At 37.7% G+C, this 23,684-nt stretch overlaps 2 protein-coding genes and 1 non-coding gene across 4 annotated transcripts in view; 2 read left to right on the top strand and 1 right to left on the bottom strand.

Annotated features, from left to right (window-relative positions):
• Positions 1-7,517, top strand: part of HSF5 (heat shock transcription factor 5) — a 49,150-nt gene extending 41,633 nt beyond the window's left edge. The window contains exon 6 of the mRNA XM_032617204.1: positions 7,387-7,517. Coding sequence (XP_032473095.1) covers positions 7,387-7,457 — 71 coding nt within the window. The 3' untranslated portion in view covers positions 7,458-7,517. The remainder of the gene's footprint in view (positions 1-7,386) is intronic.
• Positions 6,591-6,718, bottom strand: LOC116746513. The gene has a single exon (XR_004347770.1). It is a non-coding gene; the product is annotated as a U6atac minor spliceosomal RNA (small nuclear RNA).
• A 5,966-nt stretch (positions 7,518-13,483) lies between the features above and the next one.
• Positions 13,484-23,684, top strand: part of RNF43 (ring finger protein 43) — a 60,332-nt gene continuing 50,131 nt past the window's right edge. The window contains exons 1-2 of one of the 2 annotated variants that reach the window (XM_032617520.1): positions 13,484-14,035; positions 15,097-15,733. In XM_032617520.1, coding sequence (XP_032473411.1) covers positions 15,482-15,733 — 252 coding nt within the window. In that variant the 5' untranslated portion in view covers positions 13,484-14,035; positions 15,097-15,481. Of the gene's footprint in view, positions 15,734-23,684 lie in introns of both variants that reach the window. The other variant, XM_032617519.1, reaches the window with a different exon arrangement.

Here is a 23,684-nt window from a genome sequence, read left to right as displayed (position 1 = left end):
TAGTATAGTCATTTTCACAATATTGATTCTTCCAATCCAAGAACATGGTATATCTCTCCATCTGTTTGTGTCATCTTTGATTTCTTTCATCAGTGTCTTACAGCTTTCTGAGTACAGGTCTTTTGTCTCCTTAGGTAGGTCTATTCCTAGGTATTTAATTCTTTTTGTTGCAATGGTGAATGGTATTGTTTCCTTAGTTTCTTTTCCTGATCTTTCATTATTAGTGTATAGGAATGCAAGAGATTTCTGTGCATTAATTTTGTATCTTGCAACTTCACCAAATTCATTGATTAGCTCTAGTAGTTTTCTGGCAGCATCTTTAGGATTTTCCATGTGTGGTATCATGTCATCTGCAAACAGTGACAGTTTTACTTCTTCTTTTCCAATTTGTATTCCTTTTATTTCTTTTTCTTCTCTGACTGCCATGGCTAAGACTTCCAAAACTATGTTGAATAATAGTGGCAAGAGTGGACGTCCTTGTCTTGTTCCTAGTCTTAGAGTAAATGCTTTCAGTTTTTCATCATTGAGAATGATGTTTGCTGTGGGTTTCTTGTATATGGCCTTTATTATGTTGAGGGAGGTTCCCTCTATGCCTACTTTCTGGAGAGTTGTTACCATAAATCGGTTTTGAATTTTGTCAAAAGCTCTTTCTGCCTCTGTTGAGATGATCATATGGTTTTTATCCTTCAATTTGTTAATATGGTGTATCACATTGATTGATTTGCATATATTGTAGAATCCTTACGTCCCTGGGATAAATCCCACTTGATCATGGTGTATGATCCTATTAATGTGTTGTTGGATTCTGTTTGCTAGTGTTTTGTTGAGGATTTTTGCATCTATATTCATCAGTGATATTAGTCTGTAATTTTCTTTTTTTGTAGTATCTTTGCCTGGTTTTGGTATCAGGGTGATGGTGGCCTCATAGAATGAGTTTGGGAGTGTTCTTTCCTCTGGAATGTTTTGGAAGAGTTTGAGAAGGATGGTTTTTAGCTCTTCTCTAAATGTTTGGTAGAATTCACCTGTGAAACTATCTGGTCCTGGACTATTGTTTGTTGGAAGATTTTTAATCAGAGTCTCAATTTCAGTGCTTGAAATTGGCCTGTTTACATTTTCTGTTTCTTCCTGGTTCAGTCTTGGAAGGTTTACCTTTCTAAGAATTTGTCCATTTCTTCCAGGTTGTCCATTTCATTGGCATAGAGTTGCTTGTCTCTTAGGATACTCTGTATTTCTGCAGTGTCTGTTGTAACTTCTCCTTTTTCATTTCTAATTTTATTGATTTGAGTCCTCTCCCTCTTTTTCTTGATGAGAGCCTGGCTAATGGTTTATCAATTTTTTTTATCTTCTCAAAGAACTAGCTTTTAGTTTGATTGATCTTTGCTATTGTTTTCTTTGTTTCTATTTCATTTATTTCTGCTCTGATCTTTATGATTTCTTTCCTTCTACTAACTTCGGGTTTTGTTGGTTCTCTCTGTAGTTCCTTTAGGTGTAAGGTTAGATTGTTTGAGATTTTTCTTGTTTCTTGAGGTAGGATTGTATTGCTATAAACTTCCCTCTTAGAACTGCTTTTGCTGCATCCCATATGTTTTGGATCATCGTGTTTTCATTGTCATTTGTCTGTAGGTATTTTTTGATTTCCTCTTTGATTTCTTCAGTGATCTCTTGGTTATTTAGTAGTGTATTGTTTATTAGCCTCCATGTGTTTGTGTTTTTTACGTTTTTTTCCTGTAATTTATTTCTAATCTCATAGCATTGTGGTCAGAAAAGATGCTTGATACAATTTCAATTTTCTTAAATTTGCTGAGGCTTGATTTGTGACCCAAGATGTGATCTGTCCTGGAGAATGTTCCATGTGCATTTGAGAAGAAAGTGTAATCTGCTGTTTTTGGATGGAATGTCCTATAAATATCAATTAAATCTATCTGGTCTATTGTGTCATTTAAAGCTTGTGTTTCCTTATTAATTTTCTGTCTGGATAATCTGTCCATTGTTGTAAGTGAGGTGTTATAGTCCCTCGCTATTATTGTGTTGCTGTCGATTTCCTCTTTTATAGCTGTTAGCATTTGCCTTATGTATTGAGGTGCTCCTATGTTGGGTGCATATATATTTATAATTGTTATATCTTCTTCTTGGATTGATCCCTTGATCATTATGTAGTGTCCTTCCTTGTCTCTTGTAACATTATTTATTTTAAAGTCTGTTTTATCTGATATGAGTATTGCTCCTCCAGCTTTCTTTTGATTTCCATTTTCATGGAATATATTTTTCCATCCCCTCACTTTCAGTCTGTATGTGTCCCTAGGTCTGAAGTGGGTCTCTTGTAGACAGCATATATATGGGTCTTGTTTTTGTATCCATTCAGTGAGCCTGTGTCTTTTGGTTGGAGCATTTAATCCATTCACGTTTAAGGTAATTCTTGATGTGTATGTTCCTATTACCATTTTCTTAATTGTTATGGGTTTGTTTTTGTAGTTGCTTTTCTTCTCTTGTGTTTCTCACTTAGAGACTTTCCTTTAGCATTTGTTGTAGAGCTGGTTTGGTGGTGCTGAATTCTCTTAGCTTTTGCTTGTTTGTAAAGCTTTTGATTTCTCCGTTGAATCTGAATGAGATCCTTGCTGGGTAGCGTATTCTTGGTTGTAGATTCTTCCCTTTCATCACTTTCAATGTATCATGCCACTCCCTTCTGGCTTGCAGAGTTTCTGCTGAGAAATCAACTGTTAACCTTGTGGAGATTACTTTGTATGTTATTTTTCACTTTTCCCTTGTTGCTTTTAATAATTTTTCTTTGTCTTTAATTTTTGTCTGTTTGATTACTGTGTGTCTCGGTGTGTTTCTCCTTGGGTTTATCCTGCCTGGGACTGTCTGTACTTCCTGGACTTGGCAGGCTATTTCCTTTCCCATGTTAGGGAAGTTTTCAACTATAATCTCTTCAACTACTTTCTCGGGTCCTTTCTCTCTCTCTTCTCCTTCTGGGACCCCTATAATGTGAATGTTGGTGCATTTAATGTTGTCCCTGAGGTCTCTTAGGCTGTCTTCGTTTCTTTTCATTCCTTTTTCTTTATTCTGTTCTGCAGCAGTGATTTCCACCATTCTGTCTTCCAGGTCACTTATCTGTTCTTCTGCCTCAGTTATTCTGCTATTGATTCCTTCTAGTGTATTTTTCATTTCAATTATTGTATAATTCATCTCTGTTTGTTCTTTAATTCTTCTAGGTGTTTGCTCTTTAATTCTTCTAGGTCTTTGTTAAACATTTCTTGCATCTTCTCGATCTTTGCTTCCATTCTTTTTCCGAGGTCCTGGATCATCTTCACTATCATTATTCTGAATTCTTTTTCTGGAAGGTTGCCTCTCTCTACTTCACTTAGTTGTTTTTCTGGGATTTTATCTTGTTCCTTCATCCGGGATGTAGTCTTCTGCTTTTTCATTTTGTCTATCTTTCTGTGGTTGTGGCTTTCATTCCGCAGGCTGCAGGATTGTAGTTCTTCTTGCTTCTTCTGTCTGCCCTCTGGTGGATCATGGTTCTCTTCTGAATGAAGTCCTATAAACCTCTAGTAACGTCAGGCTAGTCTCTGTCTTTTTGCATTTTTATTGGTTTCTATACTTTAATTCCTTGATTGGCAGCTTTGTTAATGAAGGAAGCTCACTTTAATAAAATTATTGTGTTTAGATGCTTGTTCTTAGAAGCTGTGTGCCAAATGCTTTTTTTAAAAACATATTTATTTATTTGCCTGCCCTGGTTCTTAGTTGTGGCACACAGGATCTTTGTTGCAGCCTGTGGGATCTAGCTCCCTGACCAGGGATTGAACCCAGGCCCCCTGCATTGGGAGCGCAGAGTCTTAACCACTGGACCACCAGGGAAGTACTGACAAATGCTGTTTTAAAGCGCAATCATTAAGCCTAAGAGGATTTGTTGCTCATACATGACTCACTACATAACTCATTCTGAGACTATTACAGAGCCATACAGACTTGTTTCTTTAAACATGCCTATTTGTGATATGCTGTTGTCCATTATTTGAACCTATCAATACAATAAAGTGTCAATTAAATAAATGACATTTGTTCACTGAAAAAAAGAGGATTTGTTGTTGTTGTTCTTCAGTCTGCCTCCCCGTTAGAGCTCTGCAGGTGCTTTGTAGTCTTTACCTTTGTCATTATCAAGAATTCCTACTCTGCTTTCAAAGCAGGGTTGCAGTTGGGTCTGTTCATTTTCCAAATTCTTATTTTCGTATTTTCTGTCACCATATGGCCTTTCCTTCTTATTCTGATATGGAGTTGAAGTGTTTAGAGAATGATCGTAATTAGGTATTACTCATTCTGTATCCTTTGGTCAGCTTTTAAAAATCCTGATGCCTAGGCTGTACTCTATACCAATTAAATCAGCATGTATGGGGGTAGAAGCCCTGGATCTCAGTATTTTTTTAAAGCTCCCCAGGTGATTCCAATGTGCAGCAAGATTTAGGAACCATTGGCTTTGCTTATTAGCCGTATAGTGTAGAGGTTCCTTCAGTCACCTCTTCACTCCTCAGGATTAATTAGATGACCTTCTAATAATGCATTTTAGTTACTTGAAAAAAAGATGTTATACAAATTAAGATATTACTGTAATCATTGTCACTGTTCTTTAGACTGTAAAGAAGCCATTTTTGTGGTAAAATATACATAACATAAAATTTACCTTTTTAACCTTTTTTTTTTTTTTTTTTTTTTTTTTTGCGGTGCGCGGGCCTCTTACTGCTGTGGCCTCTCCCGTTGCAGAGCACAGGCTCCAGACGCGCAGGCTCAGCGGCCATGGCTCACGGGCCCAGCCGCTCCGCGGCATGTGGGATCTTCCCAGACCAGGGCACGAACCCGTGTCCCCTGCATCGGCAGGCGGACTCTCAACCACTGCGCCACCAGGGAAGCCCTAACCTTTTTTAAGTGTACAATTCGGTGGCATTAAGTACATTCACGTTATGTACTACCACCACCACCTTCCATCTCCAGAACTTTTCTCATCTTCCCAAACTGAAACTCCATATCCATTCCGTCCTTCCCTGCAGCCCCTGGCAACCATCATTCTACTTTCTGTCTCTATGAATTTGACCACCCTAGCTACCTCATATGAGTAGAATCATACAGTATTTATCCTTTTGTGACTAACTTATTTCAATTAGCATGATATCTTCAAGGCTCACTCATGTTGTAGCATTTGTCAGAATTTCCTTCCTTTTTAACGCTAAATAATATTCCCTTGTATGTAGCTACCACATTTTGTTTTTCCATTCATCCATCGATGGACACTTGGATTGCTTTCACTTCTTGGCTATTGTAAATAATGCTGCCACGATCATGGATGCACAAGAAGCCACTTTTAAGTGATAAACTGATGTCTGTTCTCCCTCTACAAGATGCTGATCTGGATAGATGCTTGTTTTTTGTTTGTTTGTTTGTTTTTAATTTTTTTGGCCTCACAGCATGGCATGCAGGATCTTAGTTCCCCAACCAGGGACTGACCCCTTCCCCCTGCAGTGGAAGCTTGGAGCCCTAACCACTGGACTGCCAGGGAATTCTGAAATTGCTTGTTCTTTATGGATAGGTTGTAGTGTTGTTCACCGGATGAGCTAGTACCTTCTCCTAGTGATTGGTCTTCCTTTCACAAAATATGGAAAAAATTAGATACTGTTCCAAATGCCTTCTAGATTTACTCATAGTTGGTGGTAGAATTATTTTATTGTATCAGCTGTCTTGCCCAGGCTGTTGATCAATCCTACAAAGGTTGTGTTCTACAAATATAGTAACAAAAGTCTCTGTATGTCTAGTAGGAAATAAAGGACTCATTCTGTATAATTTAGTTTAACTCCAAAATGCTACTAGGACAAAATTGTAAGCCTAAAAATCAACCTAAAAAAGGCTCCCTGGTCATGTTGCTCTAGAAATTGCAAACGAATTAGACTGAATCTAGAAGCCACATTAGGATTCCTTCCTTTTGGACTATGTTATTCAGACAGGCCATTTCACTCTATTTCTTTTCTTTTTTAAACATCTTTATTGGAGTATAATTGCTTTACAATGGTGTGTCAGTTTCTGCTTTATAACTAAGTGAATCAGTTATACATATACATATATCCCCATATCTCTTCCCTCTTGCGTCTCCCTCCCTCCCACCCTCCCTATCCGACCCCTCTAGGTGGTCACAAAGCACCGAGCTGATCTCCGGGTGCTATGCGGCTGCTTCCCGCTAGCTATCTGTTTTACATTTGGTAGTGTATATATGTCCATGGCACTCTCTCACTTTGTCCCAGCTTATCCTTCCCCCTCCCCGTATCCTCAAGTCCATTCTCTAGTAGGTCTGCGTCTTTATTCCCGTCTTGCCCCTAGGTTCTTCATGACCATTTTTTGTTTTTCTTAAGATTCCATATATATGTGTTAGCATACGGTATTTGTTTTTCTCTTTCTGACTTACTTCACTCTGTATGACAGACTCTAGGTCCATCCACCTCACGGCAAATAACTCAATTTCGTTTCTTTTTATGGCTGAGTAATAGTCCGTTGTATATATGTGCCACATCTTCTTTACCCATTCATCTGTCGATGGACACTTAGGTTGCTAAAAACAGTGATTAGATGCCATGAAGTAGGTGGCAGTGCCTTAACCGTATGCGTGTTGTCAGGCCCGAAGGCCTTTTCCGTCCTTGTCAAGGGGAGTGCTAACCTTCTCTCTCCTTTCATACAACACTTAACTCTATTTCTGTACATGGTCTTAGCTTTTTATGTTAAAGAGCCTAGTGCCTGAACTGAGAGCTCACTTTTTTACTTCTTTCCAGTCTTAAATGACCACTCTTTGTTTCTTGACCTCCTTGAAGGGTATACTTTATTTTTAACAGACAATTCAGGTAGACCTTTTTAAGAGAATCAGCTGTGTTAGTCAATAAGTGGAAATTTTTTGGAGGCAATCAACTTTGGAAAGGTAGTGATTACTTATTTTAACATTGTATTTCTGAAGGCATTACTTTTTCATATTCCCAAAACCCACCTATCTATTTTTATAGCATCGAAGAAATGAATTTTTATTTGTGTGTGTTTATTTCACTTCGATCTTTTTGGCACTTTTCCTTAATTTTTCACTTATAATAAAATTCAGTTGAAAAGAGACTTATCTACATCACTAAAAGGAGAGAAACTTTAAGCTTTGTTAGTCTCTTTGGGTTAACAACTGGGCTGCATCTGTGTGCTTTAGAGGTATGGGAATGCTCCCCAAATTGAGAATCTGATGAGGTAATGTGATTTTAGAGCCCATTCTACAGGTGAAACATAGCAACTTGTTCTTCTTGTCTAAAGACTTGTCTATTGAACTCTCCAGTTCGAGAAGCTAAGAGTGAGTAAACAAATCTTTTTTCTTCCTAGATCTTCATCTGCTGGTGGATGTGGCCTGCAAGCAGGAGCACTTTCCACAGGAGGAAGAATTAAAAGAGTGAGAATGGATGACAAACGTGACATTGTGCACTGGCTGTAGCTGGAGGCAGACTAGCCTTGCACATGACACACTGTTGGGGCTCTTTCAGTTCAAGGAAAAAAAGTATTTTTGTTTTGTTAATTGAGAATTCTGTTAATTGAGAATTGGGAATTTGGTATTTACTACAGCTGTTCAGTTCAGATTGTTTACCTTGACAAACTACCAAACATCTAGCAGTCTTTTTTTTTTTGCTGCCCAGATCCCTTTCAAATGAAAGTTCCTGGTCTTCTGTTACAGTCAAAAAGCATCTAAAAACAGCTGCATCTATGGTACCGGAGAATAATCTGTGTGGGTGTGCTGGTTTGTCGTCTTGCCACTCTCAAAAGTAGTCAGCACAACTCCGGTGGGGAGTTCAGTCTATCTGTTTCAAGTTGCAGTGTGATCCTTTTAGAGAAAATTGTGTGAGAAACAAAGGCCTGTGAGGTAACCAAGATCGCAGGTCTAAATGGGTCAGGAATTACAGGGAGAAACCCTGGGAAAGAGTTAATTTTCTAAGTGATTAACCAGGAAATGCTCTTACTTCCTAACCCAGCATTCTGTTTCAAAAGCAAGGCGTCCGGACTTGGACCATCCATCACACTTAACAGCCTCTGATTCTTTTATATTTACGGGAGCGTTCTTCTATTTTCATATCTTTCTTTAATTTTAATGATACATTATCATAAATGGTAAGAAGCTTTTGTTAATATATCACTTATTTAATATATCTTCTAAAGAAAAGTATTTAGCTTGTTGAATATAATTGTATTTATAAATGCTGGTAGATTTTTAAGTTTTAAGGCTTTATATCTTTATTAATATTGAGGGGTAGAAGGATAAAGGATGCATATATAATATTTTAATTTTGAAACGGGAATGTACAGTGTGTGAACAAAACCATTAAGAGATTTAACACAGTGTTTTCTTATTTTAGATTTTTTTTTTTATTTTAGATTTTTACATTCAGTAAGTATAAATTCTCGTCTATAAAAGATAGTGTGCAGATTTGGGGAGAAGCTGATTAGTAGTCACCTAACAGAAGCTATGCCTCTGATATTTTTAATAGTTTATGTATGGTTTAAGCTTCTGAGAGAAGTTTGGATAGTGGGATAGACTATAACATTTTTATCTTATCCCCTGTTTAGGATCCTAAATTCAAATAGTAGGATTATGGGACTGGTTTTTAGGAGAGGTATCTTGGATGTCTACTTTCTGTGGTTGATCCCTCACTTGCTAATCCAATGACAGCAGAAAATTTCTGATTTAAAGTCTTTTAAATTGACTAGAACTTTCTTATTAGATTCTGCCTCAGTTTTCCTAATAAGCACTGCAGAAACAAAAGGAAAGCCTAGGAATATGAAACTAGTGAAAAAGGAAAGGCCCTTAGTGATATGACATAAGTACTATTCAAGCCACGGTGGACGTAGCAATTCATTTCTTAACTTGCATTGTGCCTTCACAATGATGTACTTCCCCAGAAGTATTACAGAGATAGTAGTTTTTTGGAAAAGGATGAGCCCTATATTGGTCTGCAGTGACTCAGTTTAGATATGAAAATAGGTTCTGAAAAGTGACCTGTTTGGTCCATCTGATTAGACTAGACGATGTCCATGTGATGAACATTTATTCATCTTTATTAGCAAGGTTTAAAAGAAGAACAGATTATCAAGACTCCTACATCTTTTGGTCAGACTGTGTATTTTGGCAGAGTATGTGAAGAGGAGACCCAGTTTCTATATGAAGGAACTTCGCCTTTTCTCTGTCAGGTTGAAAAGCTGATATACTATGTGGGTGATATTCATTCCTTCCCTTAAATATGCCTTTCTTGGCTTTGTATATGTTGAAAGAGATAATATCTTTTGAGGAACATGTGTCAAGCAGGAACCTTGGCATGGATTTGGTTTCAATTGTTTTACCTTTATCAGCTTTCCAAACCTCTTTTTATATATGAATACAACAGACCAAGGAGCTGGATCTACTGCTATACTCACATGCCTGCTACCTGTCAGCTAAAGCTATCATTACTGTCTTGGACAAAGTGGCAAAAGATAAAATAAAATCTTTGTGTGAATTAGTCAGTAGGGTCTGACACATGCTAACAAGGCTCCTGACTAGTGCCTCAGTATTTCAGCACCTTAAGCATGATAAATTTCAGTCAGTCAACAATAAAGTGTTTCAACTAGACTTGTTGTCTTGCTTGTTTTTACTGTTTGGTGATCAATAGAAACCTCAGTCATTATAACTATTAATCATAATAGTAAAGTTCAGAAGAAAATGTGCTCTGTTTTCCAAAGAATCTGACTTAAAAAAAAAAATCCTGAGTTTTTTTCATTTACACTTGAATAGAGATTGAATCCTTAAAATGCCATTAAGGATAAGGACAATTCTTGGACATGTTTATAGAAACCTAGGTTTTTGGAAAAGGATCAAGGTCTTCAGTAACTTTAGTCAATGCAGTTGTGAAAGTAGATCCTGAAGTGTGATCTGTCTCGTGTAAAGTTAGGTAGTAGGTGTCAGTGAGATGGGCGATTCATTACCATAGTGATGGCATCTTTATGACATCTCTATGGTAGTTGTGATCTGTCAGTCTCTGAGGGATAACGCCAAAACTTTGAAGCCAGAGAATAATTTCTCTTGCTTATTAATTCTGGTGACTTTCTTGTCAATACTGTTTAAATAAACACAATATATCAGTGAACTAAGCTATACAGAGCTGTTTGGTTTGATCCTGAGTAGCTCAAGGTACCCAGACTCAAGGTACCTATTATCGTCGTGCTCAGATCTCAGAGTTTCCTCAAGAGAGGGCAACCACATCTATATTCTTTTCCTTTCAACTAAGTATCTGTATTAAGTCTCAGGTTTGTGTGTCTTAATTCCTTTGCAAGTTTCAAGCAGTAATAGGTGAGGCAAAGTCAGTTAGTAGGTTACTTTTGTTTAGTTTAACACTAAAGATATTTTTACATATATCAGATATATAATAATGTGTATTTTACACATTTTATGCTATACTTTTACATGGCATACATAAAATAAAAATGTAAAACCAGGGACTTCCCTGGTGGTCCAGTGGTTAAGAATCCGTCTTGCTGGGACTTCCCTGGTGGTCCAGTGGTAAAGAATCCGCCTTGTAATGCAGGGGACACGGGTTCGATCCCTGGTCAGGGAACTAAGATCTCACATGCCGCGGGGCAACTAAGCCCGTGTGCCACACTACTGAGCTCGCGCACCTCAACTAGAGCCCGCCTGCCGCAAACTACAGAGCCCACGCACTCTGGAACCTGAGCGCCACAACTACAGAGCCCATGTACCCTGGAGCCTGTGTGCCACGACTAGAGAGAAGCCTGTGTGCCACAACTAGAGAGAAGCCTGTGCACCACAATGAAGATCCCACATGCCTCAACAAAGATCCCGCATGCTGCAACTAAGACCTGATGCAGCCAAAAATAAATAAATAAATTAAAAACAAATCTTTAATTAAAAAGAAAAAAAAGAATCCATCTTGCAATGCAGGGGACGCCGGTTCAATCCCTGGTCGGGGAACTAAGATCCCACGTGCGGCCGGGAAACTAAGCCTGTATGTGGCAACTACTGAGCGCTCACCCCACAACTAGAGAGCCCACGCGCTCTGGAGCCCGGGCGCCACAACTAGAGAGAAGCCTGTGCACTGCAAAGAAGAGCCTGCATGCTGTAACGAAAGATCCTGCATGCCACAACTAAGACCCGACGCAGCCAATAAATAAATAAATAAATAAATAAATAATTTTAAATAAATGTAAAACCAGAGCAGACTTTAAAAAAATTCTCTCCAGAAGAATTAGAGCTACTCCTATTCTTTAGGAAAGGAGCTAGGAAAGGTCTATACTTGCATTATGTTCTTAAGGTCCAACCACTAAAGAAAAAGTGCTAAATTAAGAATTTACTTTAGAATTTCTCTCTCTGCTCTAGGTGTTATTAGGCCTAAAATGCCAAAACTGTCCCCATAAACCCTCTTTAAACTTTTTTTAATTACTTTTTTTAAACTGAAGTATAGTTGAATTACAATGTTGTATTAGTTTTAGTGTACAACAAAGTGATTCAGATATACATATACATATATATTTTTTTCAGATTCTTTTCCATTATAGTTCATTACAAGATACTGAATATAGTTCCCTGTGCTATGCAGTAGGTCCTTGTTGTTTATCTATTTTACGTATAGTAGCATGTCTCTGTTAATCCCATACTCCTAATTTATTCCTCTGCCACCCACTTTCCCCTTTGGTAACCATAAATTTGTTTTTGATGTCTGTGAGTCTTTCTGTTTCATGAATAAGTTCATTTGGGTCATATTTTAGATTCCACATATAAGTGATATTATGTGATATTTTTCTATCTCTGACTTAGAATGATAATCTCTAGGTCTATCCATGTTGCTGTAAATTGTATTATTTCATTTTGTAAAAATATTTATTTATTTGGCTGTGCCAGGTCTTAGCTGCAACATGCGGGATCTAGATCCCTGACCAGGGATTGAACCTGGGCCCCTTGCATTGGGAGCGTGAAGTCTTAACCACTGGACCACCAGGGAAGTCCCCCATTCCTTTTTATGGCTGAGTGATATTCAATTATATATATGTACCACATGTTCTTTATCCGTTCATCTGTCGATGGATGTTTAGGTTGCTTTCATGTCTTGGCTATTGTAAATAGTGCTGCTGTGAACATTGGGGTACATGTATCTTTTCAAATTGGACTGTAGACCCTCTTTAGGGATGAAATTCTCAAGGTGACTAGGTCACTCATACTTTTTGCCTTCAGAGGCATTATGTCCTTTAATCTTTACAACAAAGCTACAATGCAATTATTATTCTCCACGTTTTACAAGTGATCAATTTGTACAATTTTTTTGTACAAACTAAAAATTGTTTAAAATTTTCTTATGTGTTTTTTACCACAATTTAAAATGTGATTTTTACCACAATAAGCATGTAACATAAATCTTAACCGTTTTCAAGTGCAATGTTAACCATATTCACATCATTGTTCATTTGTACAATTTGGAAAAACTGTTGGCAGCAGGTCAAAATAAAATGTCTGGGCACAGTCAAATATAATCTGGTCGACTTGAAAATTCAAATTTTAGAAACATATATTAGAAACTTCTGCATTATTTCTAAAGACAGGGCTACTAGAAGGGTTATTGTTCATGAGTGTGGTAATTAACCAAAAATTAGTTTTCTTTTTGCCTATATTCTGATTAAGCATATATATTTTACCCCTTTGTTTGTATTTATGATATAGACTTACTTGCAGTCTCACATTGAAGGCCCAGGTCTGATCCATAGTATTATTTCACCTCCCAGGGATGTGAGAAGAAAATAACAGATTCCAGACCTCTGACATCACCTAATCTAAAAGCTTGGTACAGGCACAGTTTAGAAAAGAGCTACTGAATTTAAATTTGTAAGGGCTGAAGAAAAACTATGCATAAAATGGACAGAGTTCTTGCCAGGGTAGCAGACTTAAGACAGCAATAAATCAGTAAGAACTATAGCACAGGATCACTTTATTCTGGCTTTGTGGCATTTACAGACACTAAAACCTGGAAAGAGCAGAAATGCCTTTGAATTTATATTTGCAAAACCTTGTGTCCATTATTTTATCTTCTGCGTTTCCTTTTTTTTTGGTCTTTATTTCCTATACCACCATCTGTGTCTCTTGGGTGCAGAAGCTGCTTACATGTCTGTTTGTGTGGCCCTGATTTACACGTGGTAGCTTGCTTACCCAGAGAAAGGTATTGAAGATTGAATTGGATGCAGTTTGGCTGTGGCTCAATAGAGGGAGTCGAGGAGCCGAGAGAGGCTCTCTTCTCAGCACAGGAACGTGTCTGGTGAAGTGTGCGCGCACCAGGCCCCAGCCAGCCAGGAGGAGGAGGGGCGGGATGGGGGTGGTTGCCTCTAGCTGCTCCACCCTCACTTTGTGTCAGCAGGTAGAGAGCGTGATTGCAGTCCCAGGGGAGGGAGTCAGAGCTAGAACACCAGTTACAAACCACAGGCTCCCTCCTCTAGGGAGCTGATCCAGAATTGTCTTTCTGGAAGGGAAGCACTCGAATCCTTCCGAACTTTCCAAGTCTATCCATGATGCAGAGACATTGCCCTCTGGGATTTTCTATGTTCCTGGTAGTGAATTGTTGCTGATGTATTTGCTACTTTGCTTCTTTTCTCTTTCAAGATTTGATCATTTTTATATGCTGTTCGGGGAGAAAAAGGACTTTTGTTAGAAAGGAGATTTCAGAAATGGTTTTGGATCCTCTAGAAGTGTTTTTAGAGTTCTTGGGGACAGTAGCTCTAACCTTGGAGTAAGTTTCTGCCTTTGACCTGCATGGATTATTTTTTCGGGCTGCGGAATTTCTCGGCACCTAGCTGCAGTGTGGGGCACTTGGTTTGGTTGCAGAGTAAGAAGGTGGAAGAATGAGCTGTACTTGGTTAAGCAGTTGAAACCTTTTTTTTGAGCAGGATCTTTAAAAGCATAATTGAATTTGTTTCACCCCCGTGGATTCCAGTGGGCCTGACAGCACAACAGGTTTGCAGATTTCTTTCGAAATTCTTTTTTTTTTCTCCCTCTGCCTCAGCAAAAGAAAAGAATCTATATCACAGGTTCATGTTCCATTGCTTGGCTTTTCAGCATTTATTCTGAAGACTTAATAAGATTTTTTAACTTGACCTCTGAACACAGTGGGCTTTGTGGTTGAAGTGCATTTGTATTTACTTAAGGGTGCACATTTTGAAATCTTAGAATAAGACGTTGTTTGTACAAAGACCCAAATTCTCAAGTGTGCCTAGAAATAGCACAGATCTACTCTACTCAGGTTTATTTTTACTTTTTCAGGGTTTTCTACTTAGAGCCTGTAGACTAATCACCTCCTTACTCCCCCTTTTATTCCCCACCCCCTCAAGGAATTTGAAAACGTGTTAGGAATAGTCCTTTGTTTTACTTATGAACCTAGAAAATTACAGATTATAAGATCTGGATAATAAAGTAGTTTCCAAAAGCATCTCATGGGAAATCAAAGTGCTTGGCATTCTCAAGCAGGAGCATAAAAGCTGGGATCCCTAAGAGAGAAGGGAAAATAAAGATAGAAATATGAATGTCAACCGGGAAAAATAGTTGGAAAGCCAACCTTTTCAAATATTCTTCTAATTATGAAAGTTGGAAAAGCTTGTGATGCTCAGGTTTATCCTGTGACTGTGTGAAGACATATAAATTAGCACCTAGTTTACAGGCAAATCTAGGTAGAAAATCTAAAAATCATAGTATATTTAGGTTCATGAAAAGTGTTGTAAGTTCAATGGGCCTGGAACTTTGGCTACAATGAAATACAGTTTAATGTTGAAACTTTTATGAATACATGTTGTAGCATCTTTGGACATCTCTCAAGGTGTGGCCTGAAATAGTGTTTCCTCTCCTTCCCCATTTTTTAAGAAAAAATTCTCCTGTGATCTTTAGTCTTTTACTGTTGACAAATTTTGTGGCTTTAAAGGACCATCTCTTCGTTTTCTGAGCTGGAGTTTTTCACTCTCACCTTTGATGCATGGCCTTAGTCATTTACTTTGCCTTGTTTTGTTCATTAACATTGGGTTTAGTGGCTTGAGAACTTGATGCATATGGAAGACCAGCACCAAGTGATCTGACATAATTAAAATTCAGGATGTGACATTCAACCTCAAGCAAAATTGAAAATTCCAAAGAGAAGCGGCGATATCTTTACTAATCATAGTGAAGATGGGAGAAAATGACATACCTGAAGCAGAAGTAGGCTGAAAATACTTTCTTCCCTGCCAGATCAGGAATACCACCTGTTGTTGGGAATATACTTTAGAGAAAGGAAGGACCAGAACTACGACTCGGCTTTCTGAAGCTGAAACATAAGTTTCTTTTCCTCCGTTTGTCTGGATCTAGGAACCTGTGTTTGGTATTAGCTAGTGGAAGCAGTATGTATGGCCGAAGTGCATTGCTGCAGCTGGTAGCATGAGTGGTGGCCACCAGCTACAGCTGGCTGCCCTCTGGCCCTGGCTGCTGATGGCTACCCTGCAGGCAGGCTTTGGACGCACAGGACTGGTACTGGCAGCAGCAGTGGAGTCTGAAAGATCAGCTGAGCAGAAAGCTATTATCAGAGTGATCCCCTTGAAAATGGACCCCACAGGAAAACTGAATCTCACTTTGGAAGGTGTGTTTGCTGGTGTTGCTGAAATAACTCCAGCAGAAGGAAAATTAATGCAGGTAAGGATGACTTTATTATTTTTCACTTTCCATCTGTTTGAAATATGCCTTTCTTCTTTTGTCTGCCAAACCAAATTCCATACCAGGGCTCTGCTGCTTAGCTTTCTGTGTTTCATCTTGTTAAGTATATTACCTTATTGGCCTTCTAAAGCAAATTCTTATTTTATACTCGAGAGGAAACCTATAAATCCTGTATTTTATAAGATCATCTGCTTATTTTTAACTCTCGTACTACACTGCATTACATAATAAGTCCTTTCTTTGCAAGTGATATATTTTGGACACTATTTTTTTATAGATGAAATATAGGGGCTTGTATTTAATTAACCTGAGGATTGTACTTTACATCATGTTTAGATTTGAAGTGAGCACCGAGGAGGTTGATTTTAATGGTCAGTAGCACCCTGAAATTCTAGAATGTCCTTGGAGCAGATTTGATCAGTGTGTCACTTTTAAAATTCAGTCAAGCTTGAATGCTACGGCTGGCCTTATACCACGTGTGGCACCCTATTGCTAAGCCCAAAATGGAGAGGACTGGATTACAAAATGGACACAAGGTATAAACTTGCCTCCTGATCACTTTGGCCTTGTCTACACATAATTTTATTACTTCCAAAAATTTTAAATTTAACATGTTTTTTATTGACCCACAAAGTTTTTCAGACACAGTTTCTTAGGCTTTCGGGTTGTGAATTTTGCCTATAACTCATTCATAGCCTGCTCTTTATGTGTTTAGTGTATGAACTGACTGAAGCCATAGCGTTTCATAGATGAATTGCTCATTCCCCATGGTGAAGATAGCGCCTTGAGGGCTCTACCTTTTTCATGTGGCATTCTAGTATCTTACTCTATAAAATTATGTTGCTTATTGATTAAAATTCATTTTATAAAAGGACATTTCTTGCTGTAGCTCTTAGTCACAGATGAAAAATGTTAAATATCATTCATCTAAGCTCAGATTTTTATTTTGTAACATGAACAGAACCAAAATATTGTATGAATTTAAATTTTTGTCCACTGAGAGGAAAAAGATGAGAAAATCTAGCAAATTATAGAACTCTCTTTGCCAAACACGGATTTTTACATATATGACTTATTGGCTCTTCATGATCACTTCTTAGGCAATATTTTGGAGCTGGGATAAGTGAAGTGGAAGAAGAATTGGGTGAAAAGGAAGGCTGTGCTATTTAGAAAAATAAACAGGCAAAAAGAATATATCTGGAAAAAATAGTGTAAGAATTTTTGGATAAGAGTCTATTCACTTAATTTGAACTTTAGGATAGAATTAGGAATATTTAAAAGTTGAAACCATAAATCATTTTGAATACAACAATTGGAAAGGAAACTTCCATCCTGACCTTGCCTAGTTAATACCTTGAGGCATGAGGTATGTGCTCCATTGCAATTTTTTGCCCTAAGTAATTTTACTATAGAACCATATTCTGGAGGCTCTGAGGTCTTTGGGAACCATACTAAGTTTTGTGTCTTATTAATGTCCTGTGGCAGCATATTCAATGGGTTAATTATATGCCGCTTAAAATAGTGTCTTTTATTTTAAATGTTTTGCCTTCTATTATCATAAAGCTGCACATAAAGTTTCTGTGTATTTGTAAAGGAAAAGGTATATGAGAGGTACTAGCTGGTATTCTCTGCCATTTATTACCTTGCCAGTCCGTATCCTATCTTCTCTTATTTTGCCCTTTTTCTCACTCTGGTAAGTGTTGCTTAATCCTTTTTTTTTTTTTTTTAACCTATTAACTTTGAATCTATCAGTGTACTTTAAGTACTGATTCTTTACTTTGTGAAGAGAGAATTTCACTGTATCTATTATTTAGCAAGGCCTCTCCAGGCTTTCCAATAGATAGTTTGCATCATTGGCAATTTTCAGTCTGTCTTCACCTTTTCTCTCCATACAAGCTTCTTCTAGGTCATTAATAAATTTGTACACCAGCCTAGTATTAGTCTCTGGAGACTTTCAGTATTGGTCCTGGTTTATTTTCTATTAATCAATTTTTAATCTACAGTAATTACTAAATTTTCTTAATAACCTCTTATGAGAGACTATGTAAAAAAAAACCAAACTTTTGGATGATATGCCTCAGTTCATTTTTATCCACTATTTGATTAACTCTTTCAAAGAAGTCTAGCATGTTAGGGACACATGGTTTACACTTCTAGAATCCATGCTGTTTGTTCCTTATCAGATTACACTGCAACACAGGTTTACTCAACTGTGGTTAACCAAGCCTTCCACTCAACTGAAGTTCTGTTTAAATGTCCTAGAGCTGTGCTTTGCTGCACTTTAGCTTTCTTGATGGATATCTGTTCCCTGGTGTCACAGATCTAAAGGCAATCTTCTCTGTTGGCTTTGCAGAATTTTGGATAATTCTGTGCATCCTTCTACCTATGAATTATTCTAGTTGCCTGTTAAGTTTGATTATCTTCAAAGATGCAGTCAGGTCTTTGTAAAATTGGGCTTGCTATGCATTGGGAGATGTAAAGTTATGAGAACAGTGATTTACAAAAATCATCATGACCTTGTTGTGGTTTCTGGAATTTCCAGAGAGTTTCAGAAAATCTGACATTTCTTTACATTTTGCTCAACTATTTCAGGGTATGTACTTTTTCATAAGGACCAAATTAACTGGACTTTCATTTGTATTACAATTTTAATTTTCCTTAGACAAAGAGAAACATCCCATGACGATGTGCCCCCAATTTGCTTAATAATAAAATAGACCGTAGAACTGTCTCTGAAATAATTTTGCTTGTCTCAGCTTCATCTGATGGCTGTATATACGAGGCCAGGCCTTGGTGAATTTTTGTCCTGATTCTTATTCCTCACTCTTTGTACTTAGGTTTCTCTTTACCAACAGTTATATCCGTTGTACAAGATATGTTCAGAGTCTTAAATTATAATATTCTCTTTAAAGTACTAGGAGAAAGTCAAAATAGAAGAGGAAATGTTGCCTTGGCTGTATTCCTTTCATTTCTCAAGTCTTCTCTTTTCCATTTCAAAACTCCGCATCTTAGTCCTGACCAAATTATATTGCTTTCCTTTCTGTTTTGCCCAAGAGCTGCTTCTTCGCACGACCATATCATTTCAAATCCCTGTGCGCCTTTGTCATTGTCTTTAAAGTGTCTACTTCTTAGGTTTCCCCTACATTTGCCAAAATCCTGTCTCTCCCTCTCCTCTGATTTCTTTCTACTTTTTAAATCTTTGTTTCCCATTGAATTTTTATATTTAGGATAACCTTCCACCACTGTTCTGCCTCAGTATTTCCCTAACTAGCCCTCAAAAATCCATGTCCAAAAAAATTTTTTTTGTAATTATGAGTCATGATGGATGTTAACTAAGCTTATTGTGGTGATCATTTCACTATATATATAGTATATATACATATCAAATCATGTTATACACCTAAAACTAATACAGTGTTATATGTCAATTATATCTCAATAAGAAAAAAAAAGAGAGAATGTGGGAGACACACACAAAAAAATCCATGTCAAGGAAACTTTCAAGGATCTCCTCATTACTTGGCAGTGACTGATAAAGAGGACTAAATGATAGTGATTTTACTATTATTCTTACTACTTTGACTGTTCATTTGACTAATTCTTCTCCTGGTTTATACCATTGTAGAAGGAAAATGAGCTGGAGCTTATGCATTGTCTCATTGTCCGGTTTTCTGGTTTGTTTACCTCTTATCAACATTTGTTTATATTATTTCTGAGTGATAATGTTGCTACCATTTTACCGCTGTAAAAATGATTACAGTCCTATTTTCTTTCTCAATTCTTGCTCTTTATTAATAAATGTTTCTTAGAGGGACAACTCAAATTAATCTTCCTTCTTCTCAAAGCAAAAGAGCAAGAGGATCTTTGTGTAGCGCAGGAGAGGTCACCGATTCTTTAACTATCACACTCTTCCTGCTCAGCTGGTTGTCCTGGATTTTCTTAGACTCCAGGTTAAAGTTATGATCAAGATTAGAATGTGCTGCCCTGAGGCTTCAGGCCTACAATGGGAGCTGTGGTAGTGCAGCATTTGGCCAGTAGCAGTGAACACCTCCTGGACAAATTCCCCCTTGCACAGTGTCTCTGCTTGCCCCTTCATTTTACCTATTAGTCAACACATAGTTATCCCATCTTTCCATTTTCACTTTATTTGTAGTCAGGGCCTGAAGTGAATTATTTGGGGAGGAAGAGAAAACTTTATAAGCAAAGTGTTAGCCAAAGCCAGAGAGACAATGCTTTATAGCAAACAGTAGTTGACAAAGTGCCTAAACTGTGACTAAAGGGACTTGACTTTTAGCTTTGACTCTGCCACTAAGTAGTTGGGTGATTTGGGACAAAATAGTTTTTTACCTCTCTAGGCTTTAGCTTTCCCATCTGTAAAACTGAACTTGTGCTATGCACTTCACATGTATTAACTCATTGAATCCTTGTAATACCTTCATGAGAGAAATACAGTACTTTTTTTTTTTTGAGATTAGGGCAGATGTTTTTTAATTGAAGTATAGTTAATGTACAATATTATATAAGTTACAGGTATACAATACAGTGATTCACAATTTTTGAAGGTTATACTCCATTTATAGTTATTATAAAATATTGGCTATATTCCCTGTGTTGTACAATATATCCTTGTTGCTTATTTTATAATACATAGCAGTTTGTACCTCTTAATCCCCTACCCCTAGTCTGCCCCTCCCCCCTTCCCTCTCCCCACTGGTAGCCGCTAGTTTGTTCTCTATATCTTTGAGTCTGCTTCTTTTTTTTTTGTTATATTCACTAGTTGGTTGTATTTTTTAGATTCCACATACAAGTGATATCATACAGTAGAAGTACAGTACTTTTACATATTATAGGTAAAGAAACTGAGGCTCAAAGTGAGGCTCAAAGCTATTTGCTAAGATCTAGTAGTAGGGGGCATAGCTGGAACTTGAACCCCAGAGCTCATGCTTTTCTAACTCTCAAATTCTGTACAGGGACTTCCCTGGTGGTCCAGTGGTTAAGACTTCACCTTCCAATGCAGTTGGTGTGGGTTTGATCCCTGGTCAGGGAGCTAAGATCCCACGTGCCTCACGGCGAAAAAAACCAAAACACAGAAGCAATATTGTAATAAATTCAATAAAGACTTTAAAAAAATAAACTTCTGTACATCTACGAATGCCAGAGATGAACAAAACACCAGTGTAGGCTTTGTCTAAATGATGAATTTATTTCCAGAATAGAAAGGAATGAAACTGATGACTACTATTCTCTGCAATTGATCCAAGCTATATCATATCCTGCTAACTTCTAACAATCTCTGTATTTCTTCTGTTCCTCTCATGTGTGTTTCATTTACACATTTACAAAGATACTTACAAATCAGAATGTATATTTACTTAGTATTTCCCTTTGAGTGGAACAACTTTCATTAGCTTTCTTTTCATTTTATAACAGTCTGTGGTAAGTTATCTTATATGGGAACCTGAAATAATGAACTTTGAAATAGTATGCATCTACCTGTCATAGCGTGCATCTGACTGTTAGAATTCCTTGGAAGCAGAGATTTCAAAGATTTTGTGATTTTGCTTTGAGGCCAGCCTTTAAAAGAAGTATAAATATTCAAGATACAGTCAACTCTTGGTTATTTATGTTAATGGCGGTGCAGAAAATTCACTTAATTTATAATTGACTTTGGAATGTAGTCAGAAGTACACCATCAGATGGAAATCCTCTGTGCACACAAGCAATCTTAGGTGCTTGCCTTCTGTGATCCCAGCTCAGAGCCTCTTGATATGGCTTTGGTGTTAGAAGCATGGCACCCAGAGGAGAGAAGGAAGCTGCAGAATATTTTTAATGATAACTTTTCAAGTTAAGGAGATATCTCATTTATATAAAAGTACCTATCAGACAAATTTGTATATATAATAGTTCCGTACTTCATGTGGAAATCCAGCAAAATTGTTGTAAGTTCAAATTCATTAATCTCTGTGGTTAATAGGAGGTAATGAATGAGCTGTGCCCTTGGTTATTGCCCCTATCAGGCTATTTAGTGTCCTTTGAGCTGATTCTAGGGGTATGCATTTCCTTGGTTTTTGTGGTAAACTCTGTGTGTGTGTGTGTGTGTGTTGTAATTTTCTTTATCTACAAATTAGCCATAGTTAGCTTTTTATACAGTTTTAAAAATATCCCTGGGGCTCAAGGTTTTGTTTTTGTTTTTAATAAAAAGGCTTTACATTTCATTGACTGGAAAGTGTTTATTGGAACTTTCGTGTGCTTTTCCCCCCTCCTTTTACTCCCTTCAAATTACTAAGTACAGCAGAGGAAAAAAGATGTTATAAACGAGCAATGTACGATTATAAATGTTCTGTCAGGAACCAGAATGGGTAGCAGGGTGCGGTCAGAGAAGGGGGTGATGATGATGTTCCATCGAATTTATGTTGCAGTTTTCTTCCAAGAAGCTTGAAATGATTCACAAATACTTGCAAACCAAATACAGGTGATACTTACTCCATTTTATAGAAAAGGAAACTTAATGGGAGAGGGAAAGCAAGTTAATTATCTTAGAAGAAAGTTGCATAGAGATGGACCCAGGGTGCTTTGCAGGAGATAGACTAGTAATCCACTTTTTCAGTTATCCAAGGATGTGGGTTTCTCAGGGAAATCCTCAAAAGCTAAAATATTGTCCATGGCTGAGATATCCTCTATTGGACCGATGTTGCTCAGTTTGACAACTCACTTTAAAAGCTATTGGTGAAGCAGTTTGCCAGCCTTGTGTCTCAGAAAGCCCTCTGAGCTAACTCTCTGACCTGCATTAATTGTTCTTTTGAGAATTGTTAGAGAACAAGTCAGAGTCTTTACAGTGACCGATAAGGCCCTTCAGGATCTGGCCTGGCACCTGCACCTTTTACCTCCTCCCCGCTCACTCTACTCCAGTCACCCTGACCTCCTTGTTGTCCTTCAGTTAAACCAAGACAGTTGCCACCTCAGGGCCTTTCCACTTTCTAGTCCCACTTACACCCTGGGTATTTTCTTCTCTCAGTCTCAAATGTCAACCCCGTGTCAGATACACCTTTTCAGTGAGGTCTTCCTAGACCATCCAATTCCGAAGGACTCTTCCTATTCCCCCTAGAGCTCATATTCTCCTTCCCTGCTTTATTTTTCTTTATAAACGTACTGCCACGTGACATACTTTTATAGTTGTCTGCCTCCCCTCAGTAGACTATGAGCTCTGTGAAAGCAGGGATTTTGTCTCTTTCGTTCAGAGCTTTTTGGGACTAGGGCTTTAGTATTACTTAGATAGTGCCTTTGACACAGTAGGTACTCAGTAAATATTTATAGAATGAATATAAGGAACATTATGGTGGTGCTGAGTGGCTGTGATAGGTTGGACGTAACTCTAGGATGAAGTAGATTTATTTATATCTCATCACATTTATTAAAGTATATTGTGAAGTCAGTTATTTTGAGTGCTTTGGATTTGATAGAGCATGCTGTATTCCTTTATTTCTCTGACTTACTGACAGCATAGTGTCTCCTTGATTGTCATTTTCAAATTGTAAATATGGCTATAATCAGTATGTTTGAGGAGCTCCTTTACCCGGCACTTATTTAGTTTAATAACTAGCCCAACCCCTACTTTTTAGAAAATTCTAAAGACGTAGACGTAGAGAATGGACCTGAGGACACAGGGATGGGGAAGGGTAAGCTGGGATGAAGTGAGAGAGTGGCACTGACATATATACACTACCAAATATAAAACAGATAGCTAGTGGGAAGCAGCCGCATAGCACAGGGACATCAGCTTGGTGCTTTGTGTCCACCTAGAGGGGTGGGATAGGGAGGGTGCGAGGGAGACGCAAGAGGGACGAGATGCCGGGATATATGTATATGCTGATTCACTTTGTTATACAGCAGAAACTAACACACCATTGTAAAGCAATTATACTCCAATAAC

The sequence above is a fragment of the Phocoena sinus genome, chromosome 20 (assembly GCF_008692025.1).
Source record: "Phocoena sinus isolate mPhoSin1 chromosome 20, mPhoSin1.pri, whole genome shotgun sequence".
NCBI classification, from domain to species: Eukaryota; Metazoa; Chordata; class Mammalia; order Artiodactyla; family Phocoenidae; genus Phocoena; species Phocoena sinus.
This window is presented reverse-complemented; position numbering and strand designations above follow the sequence as displayed.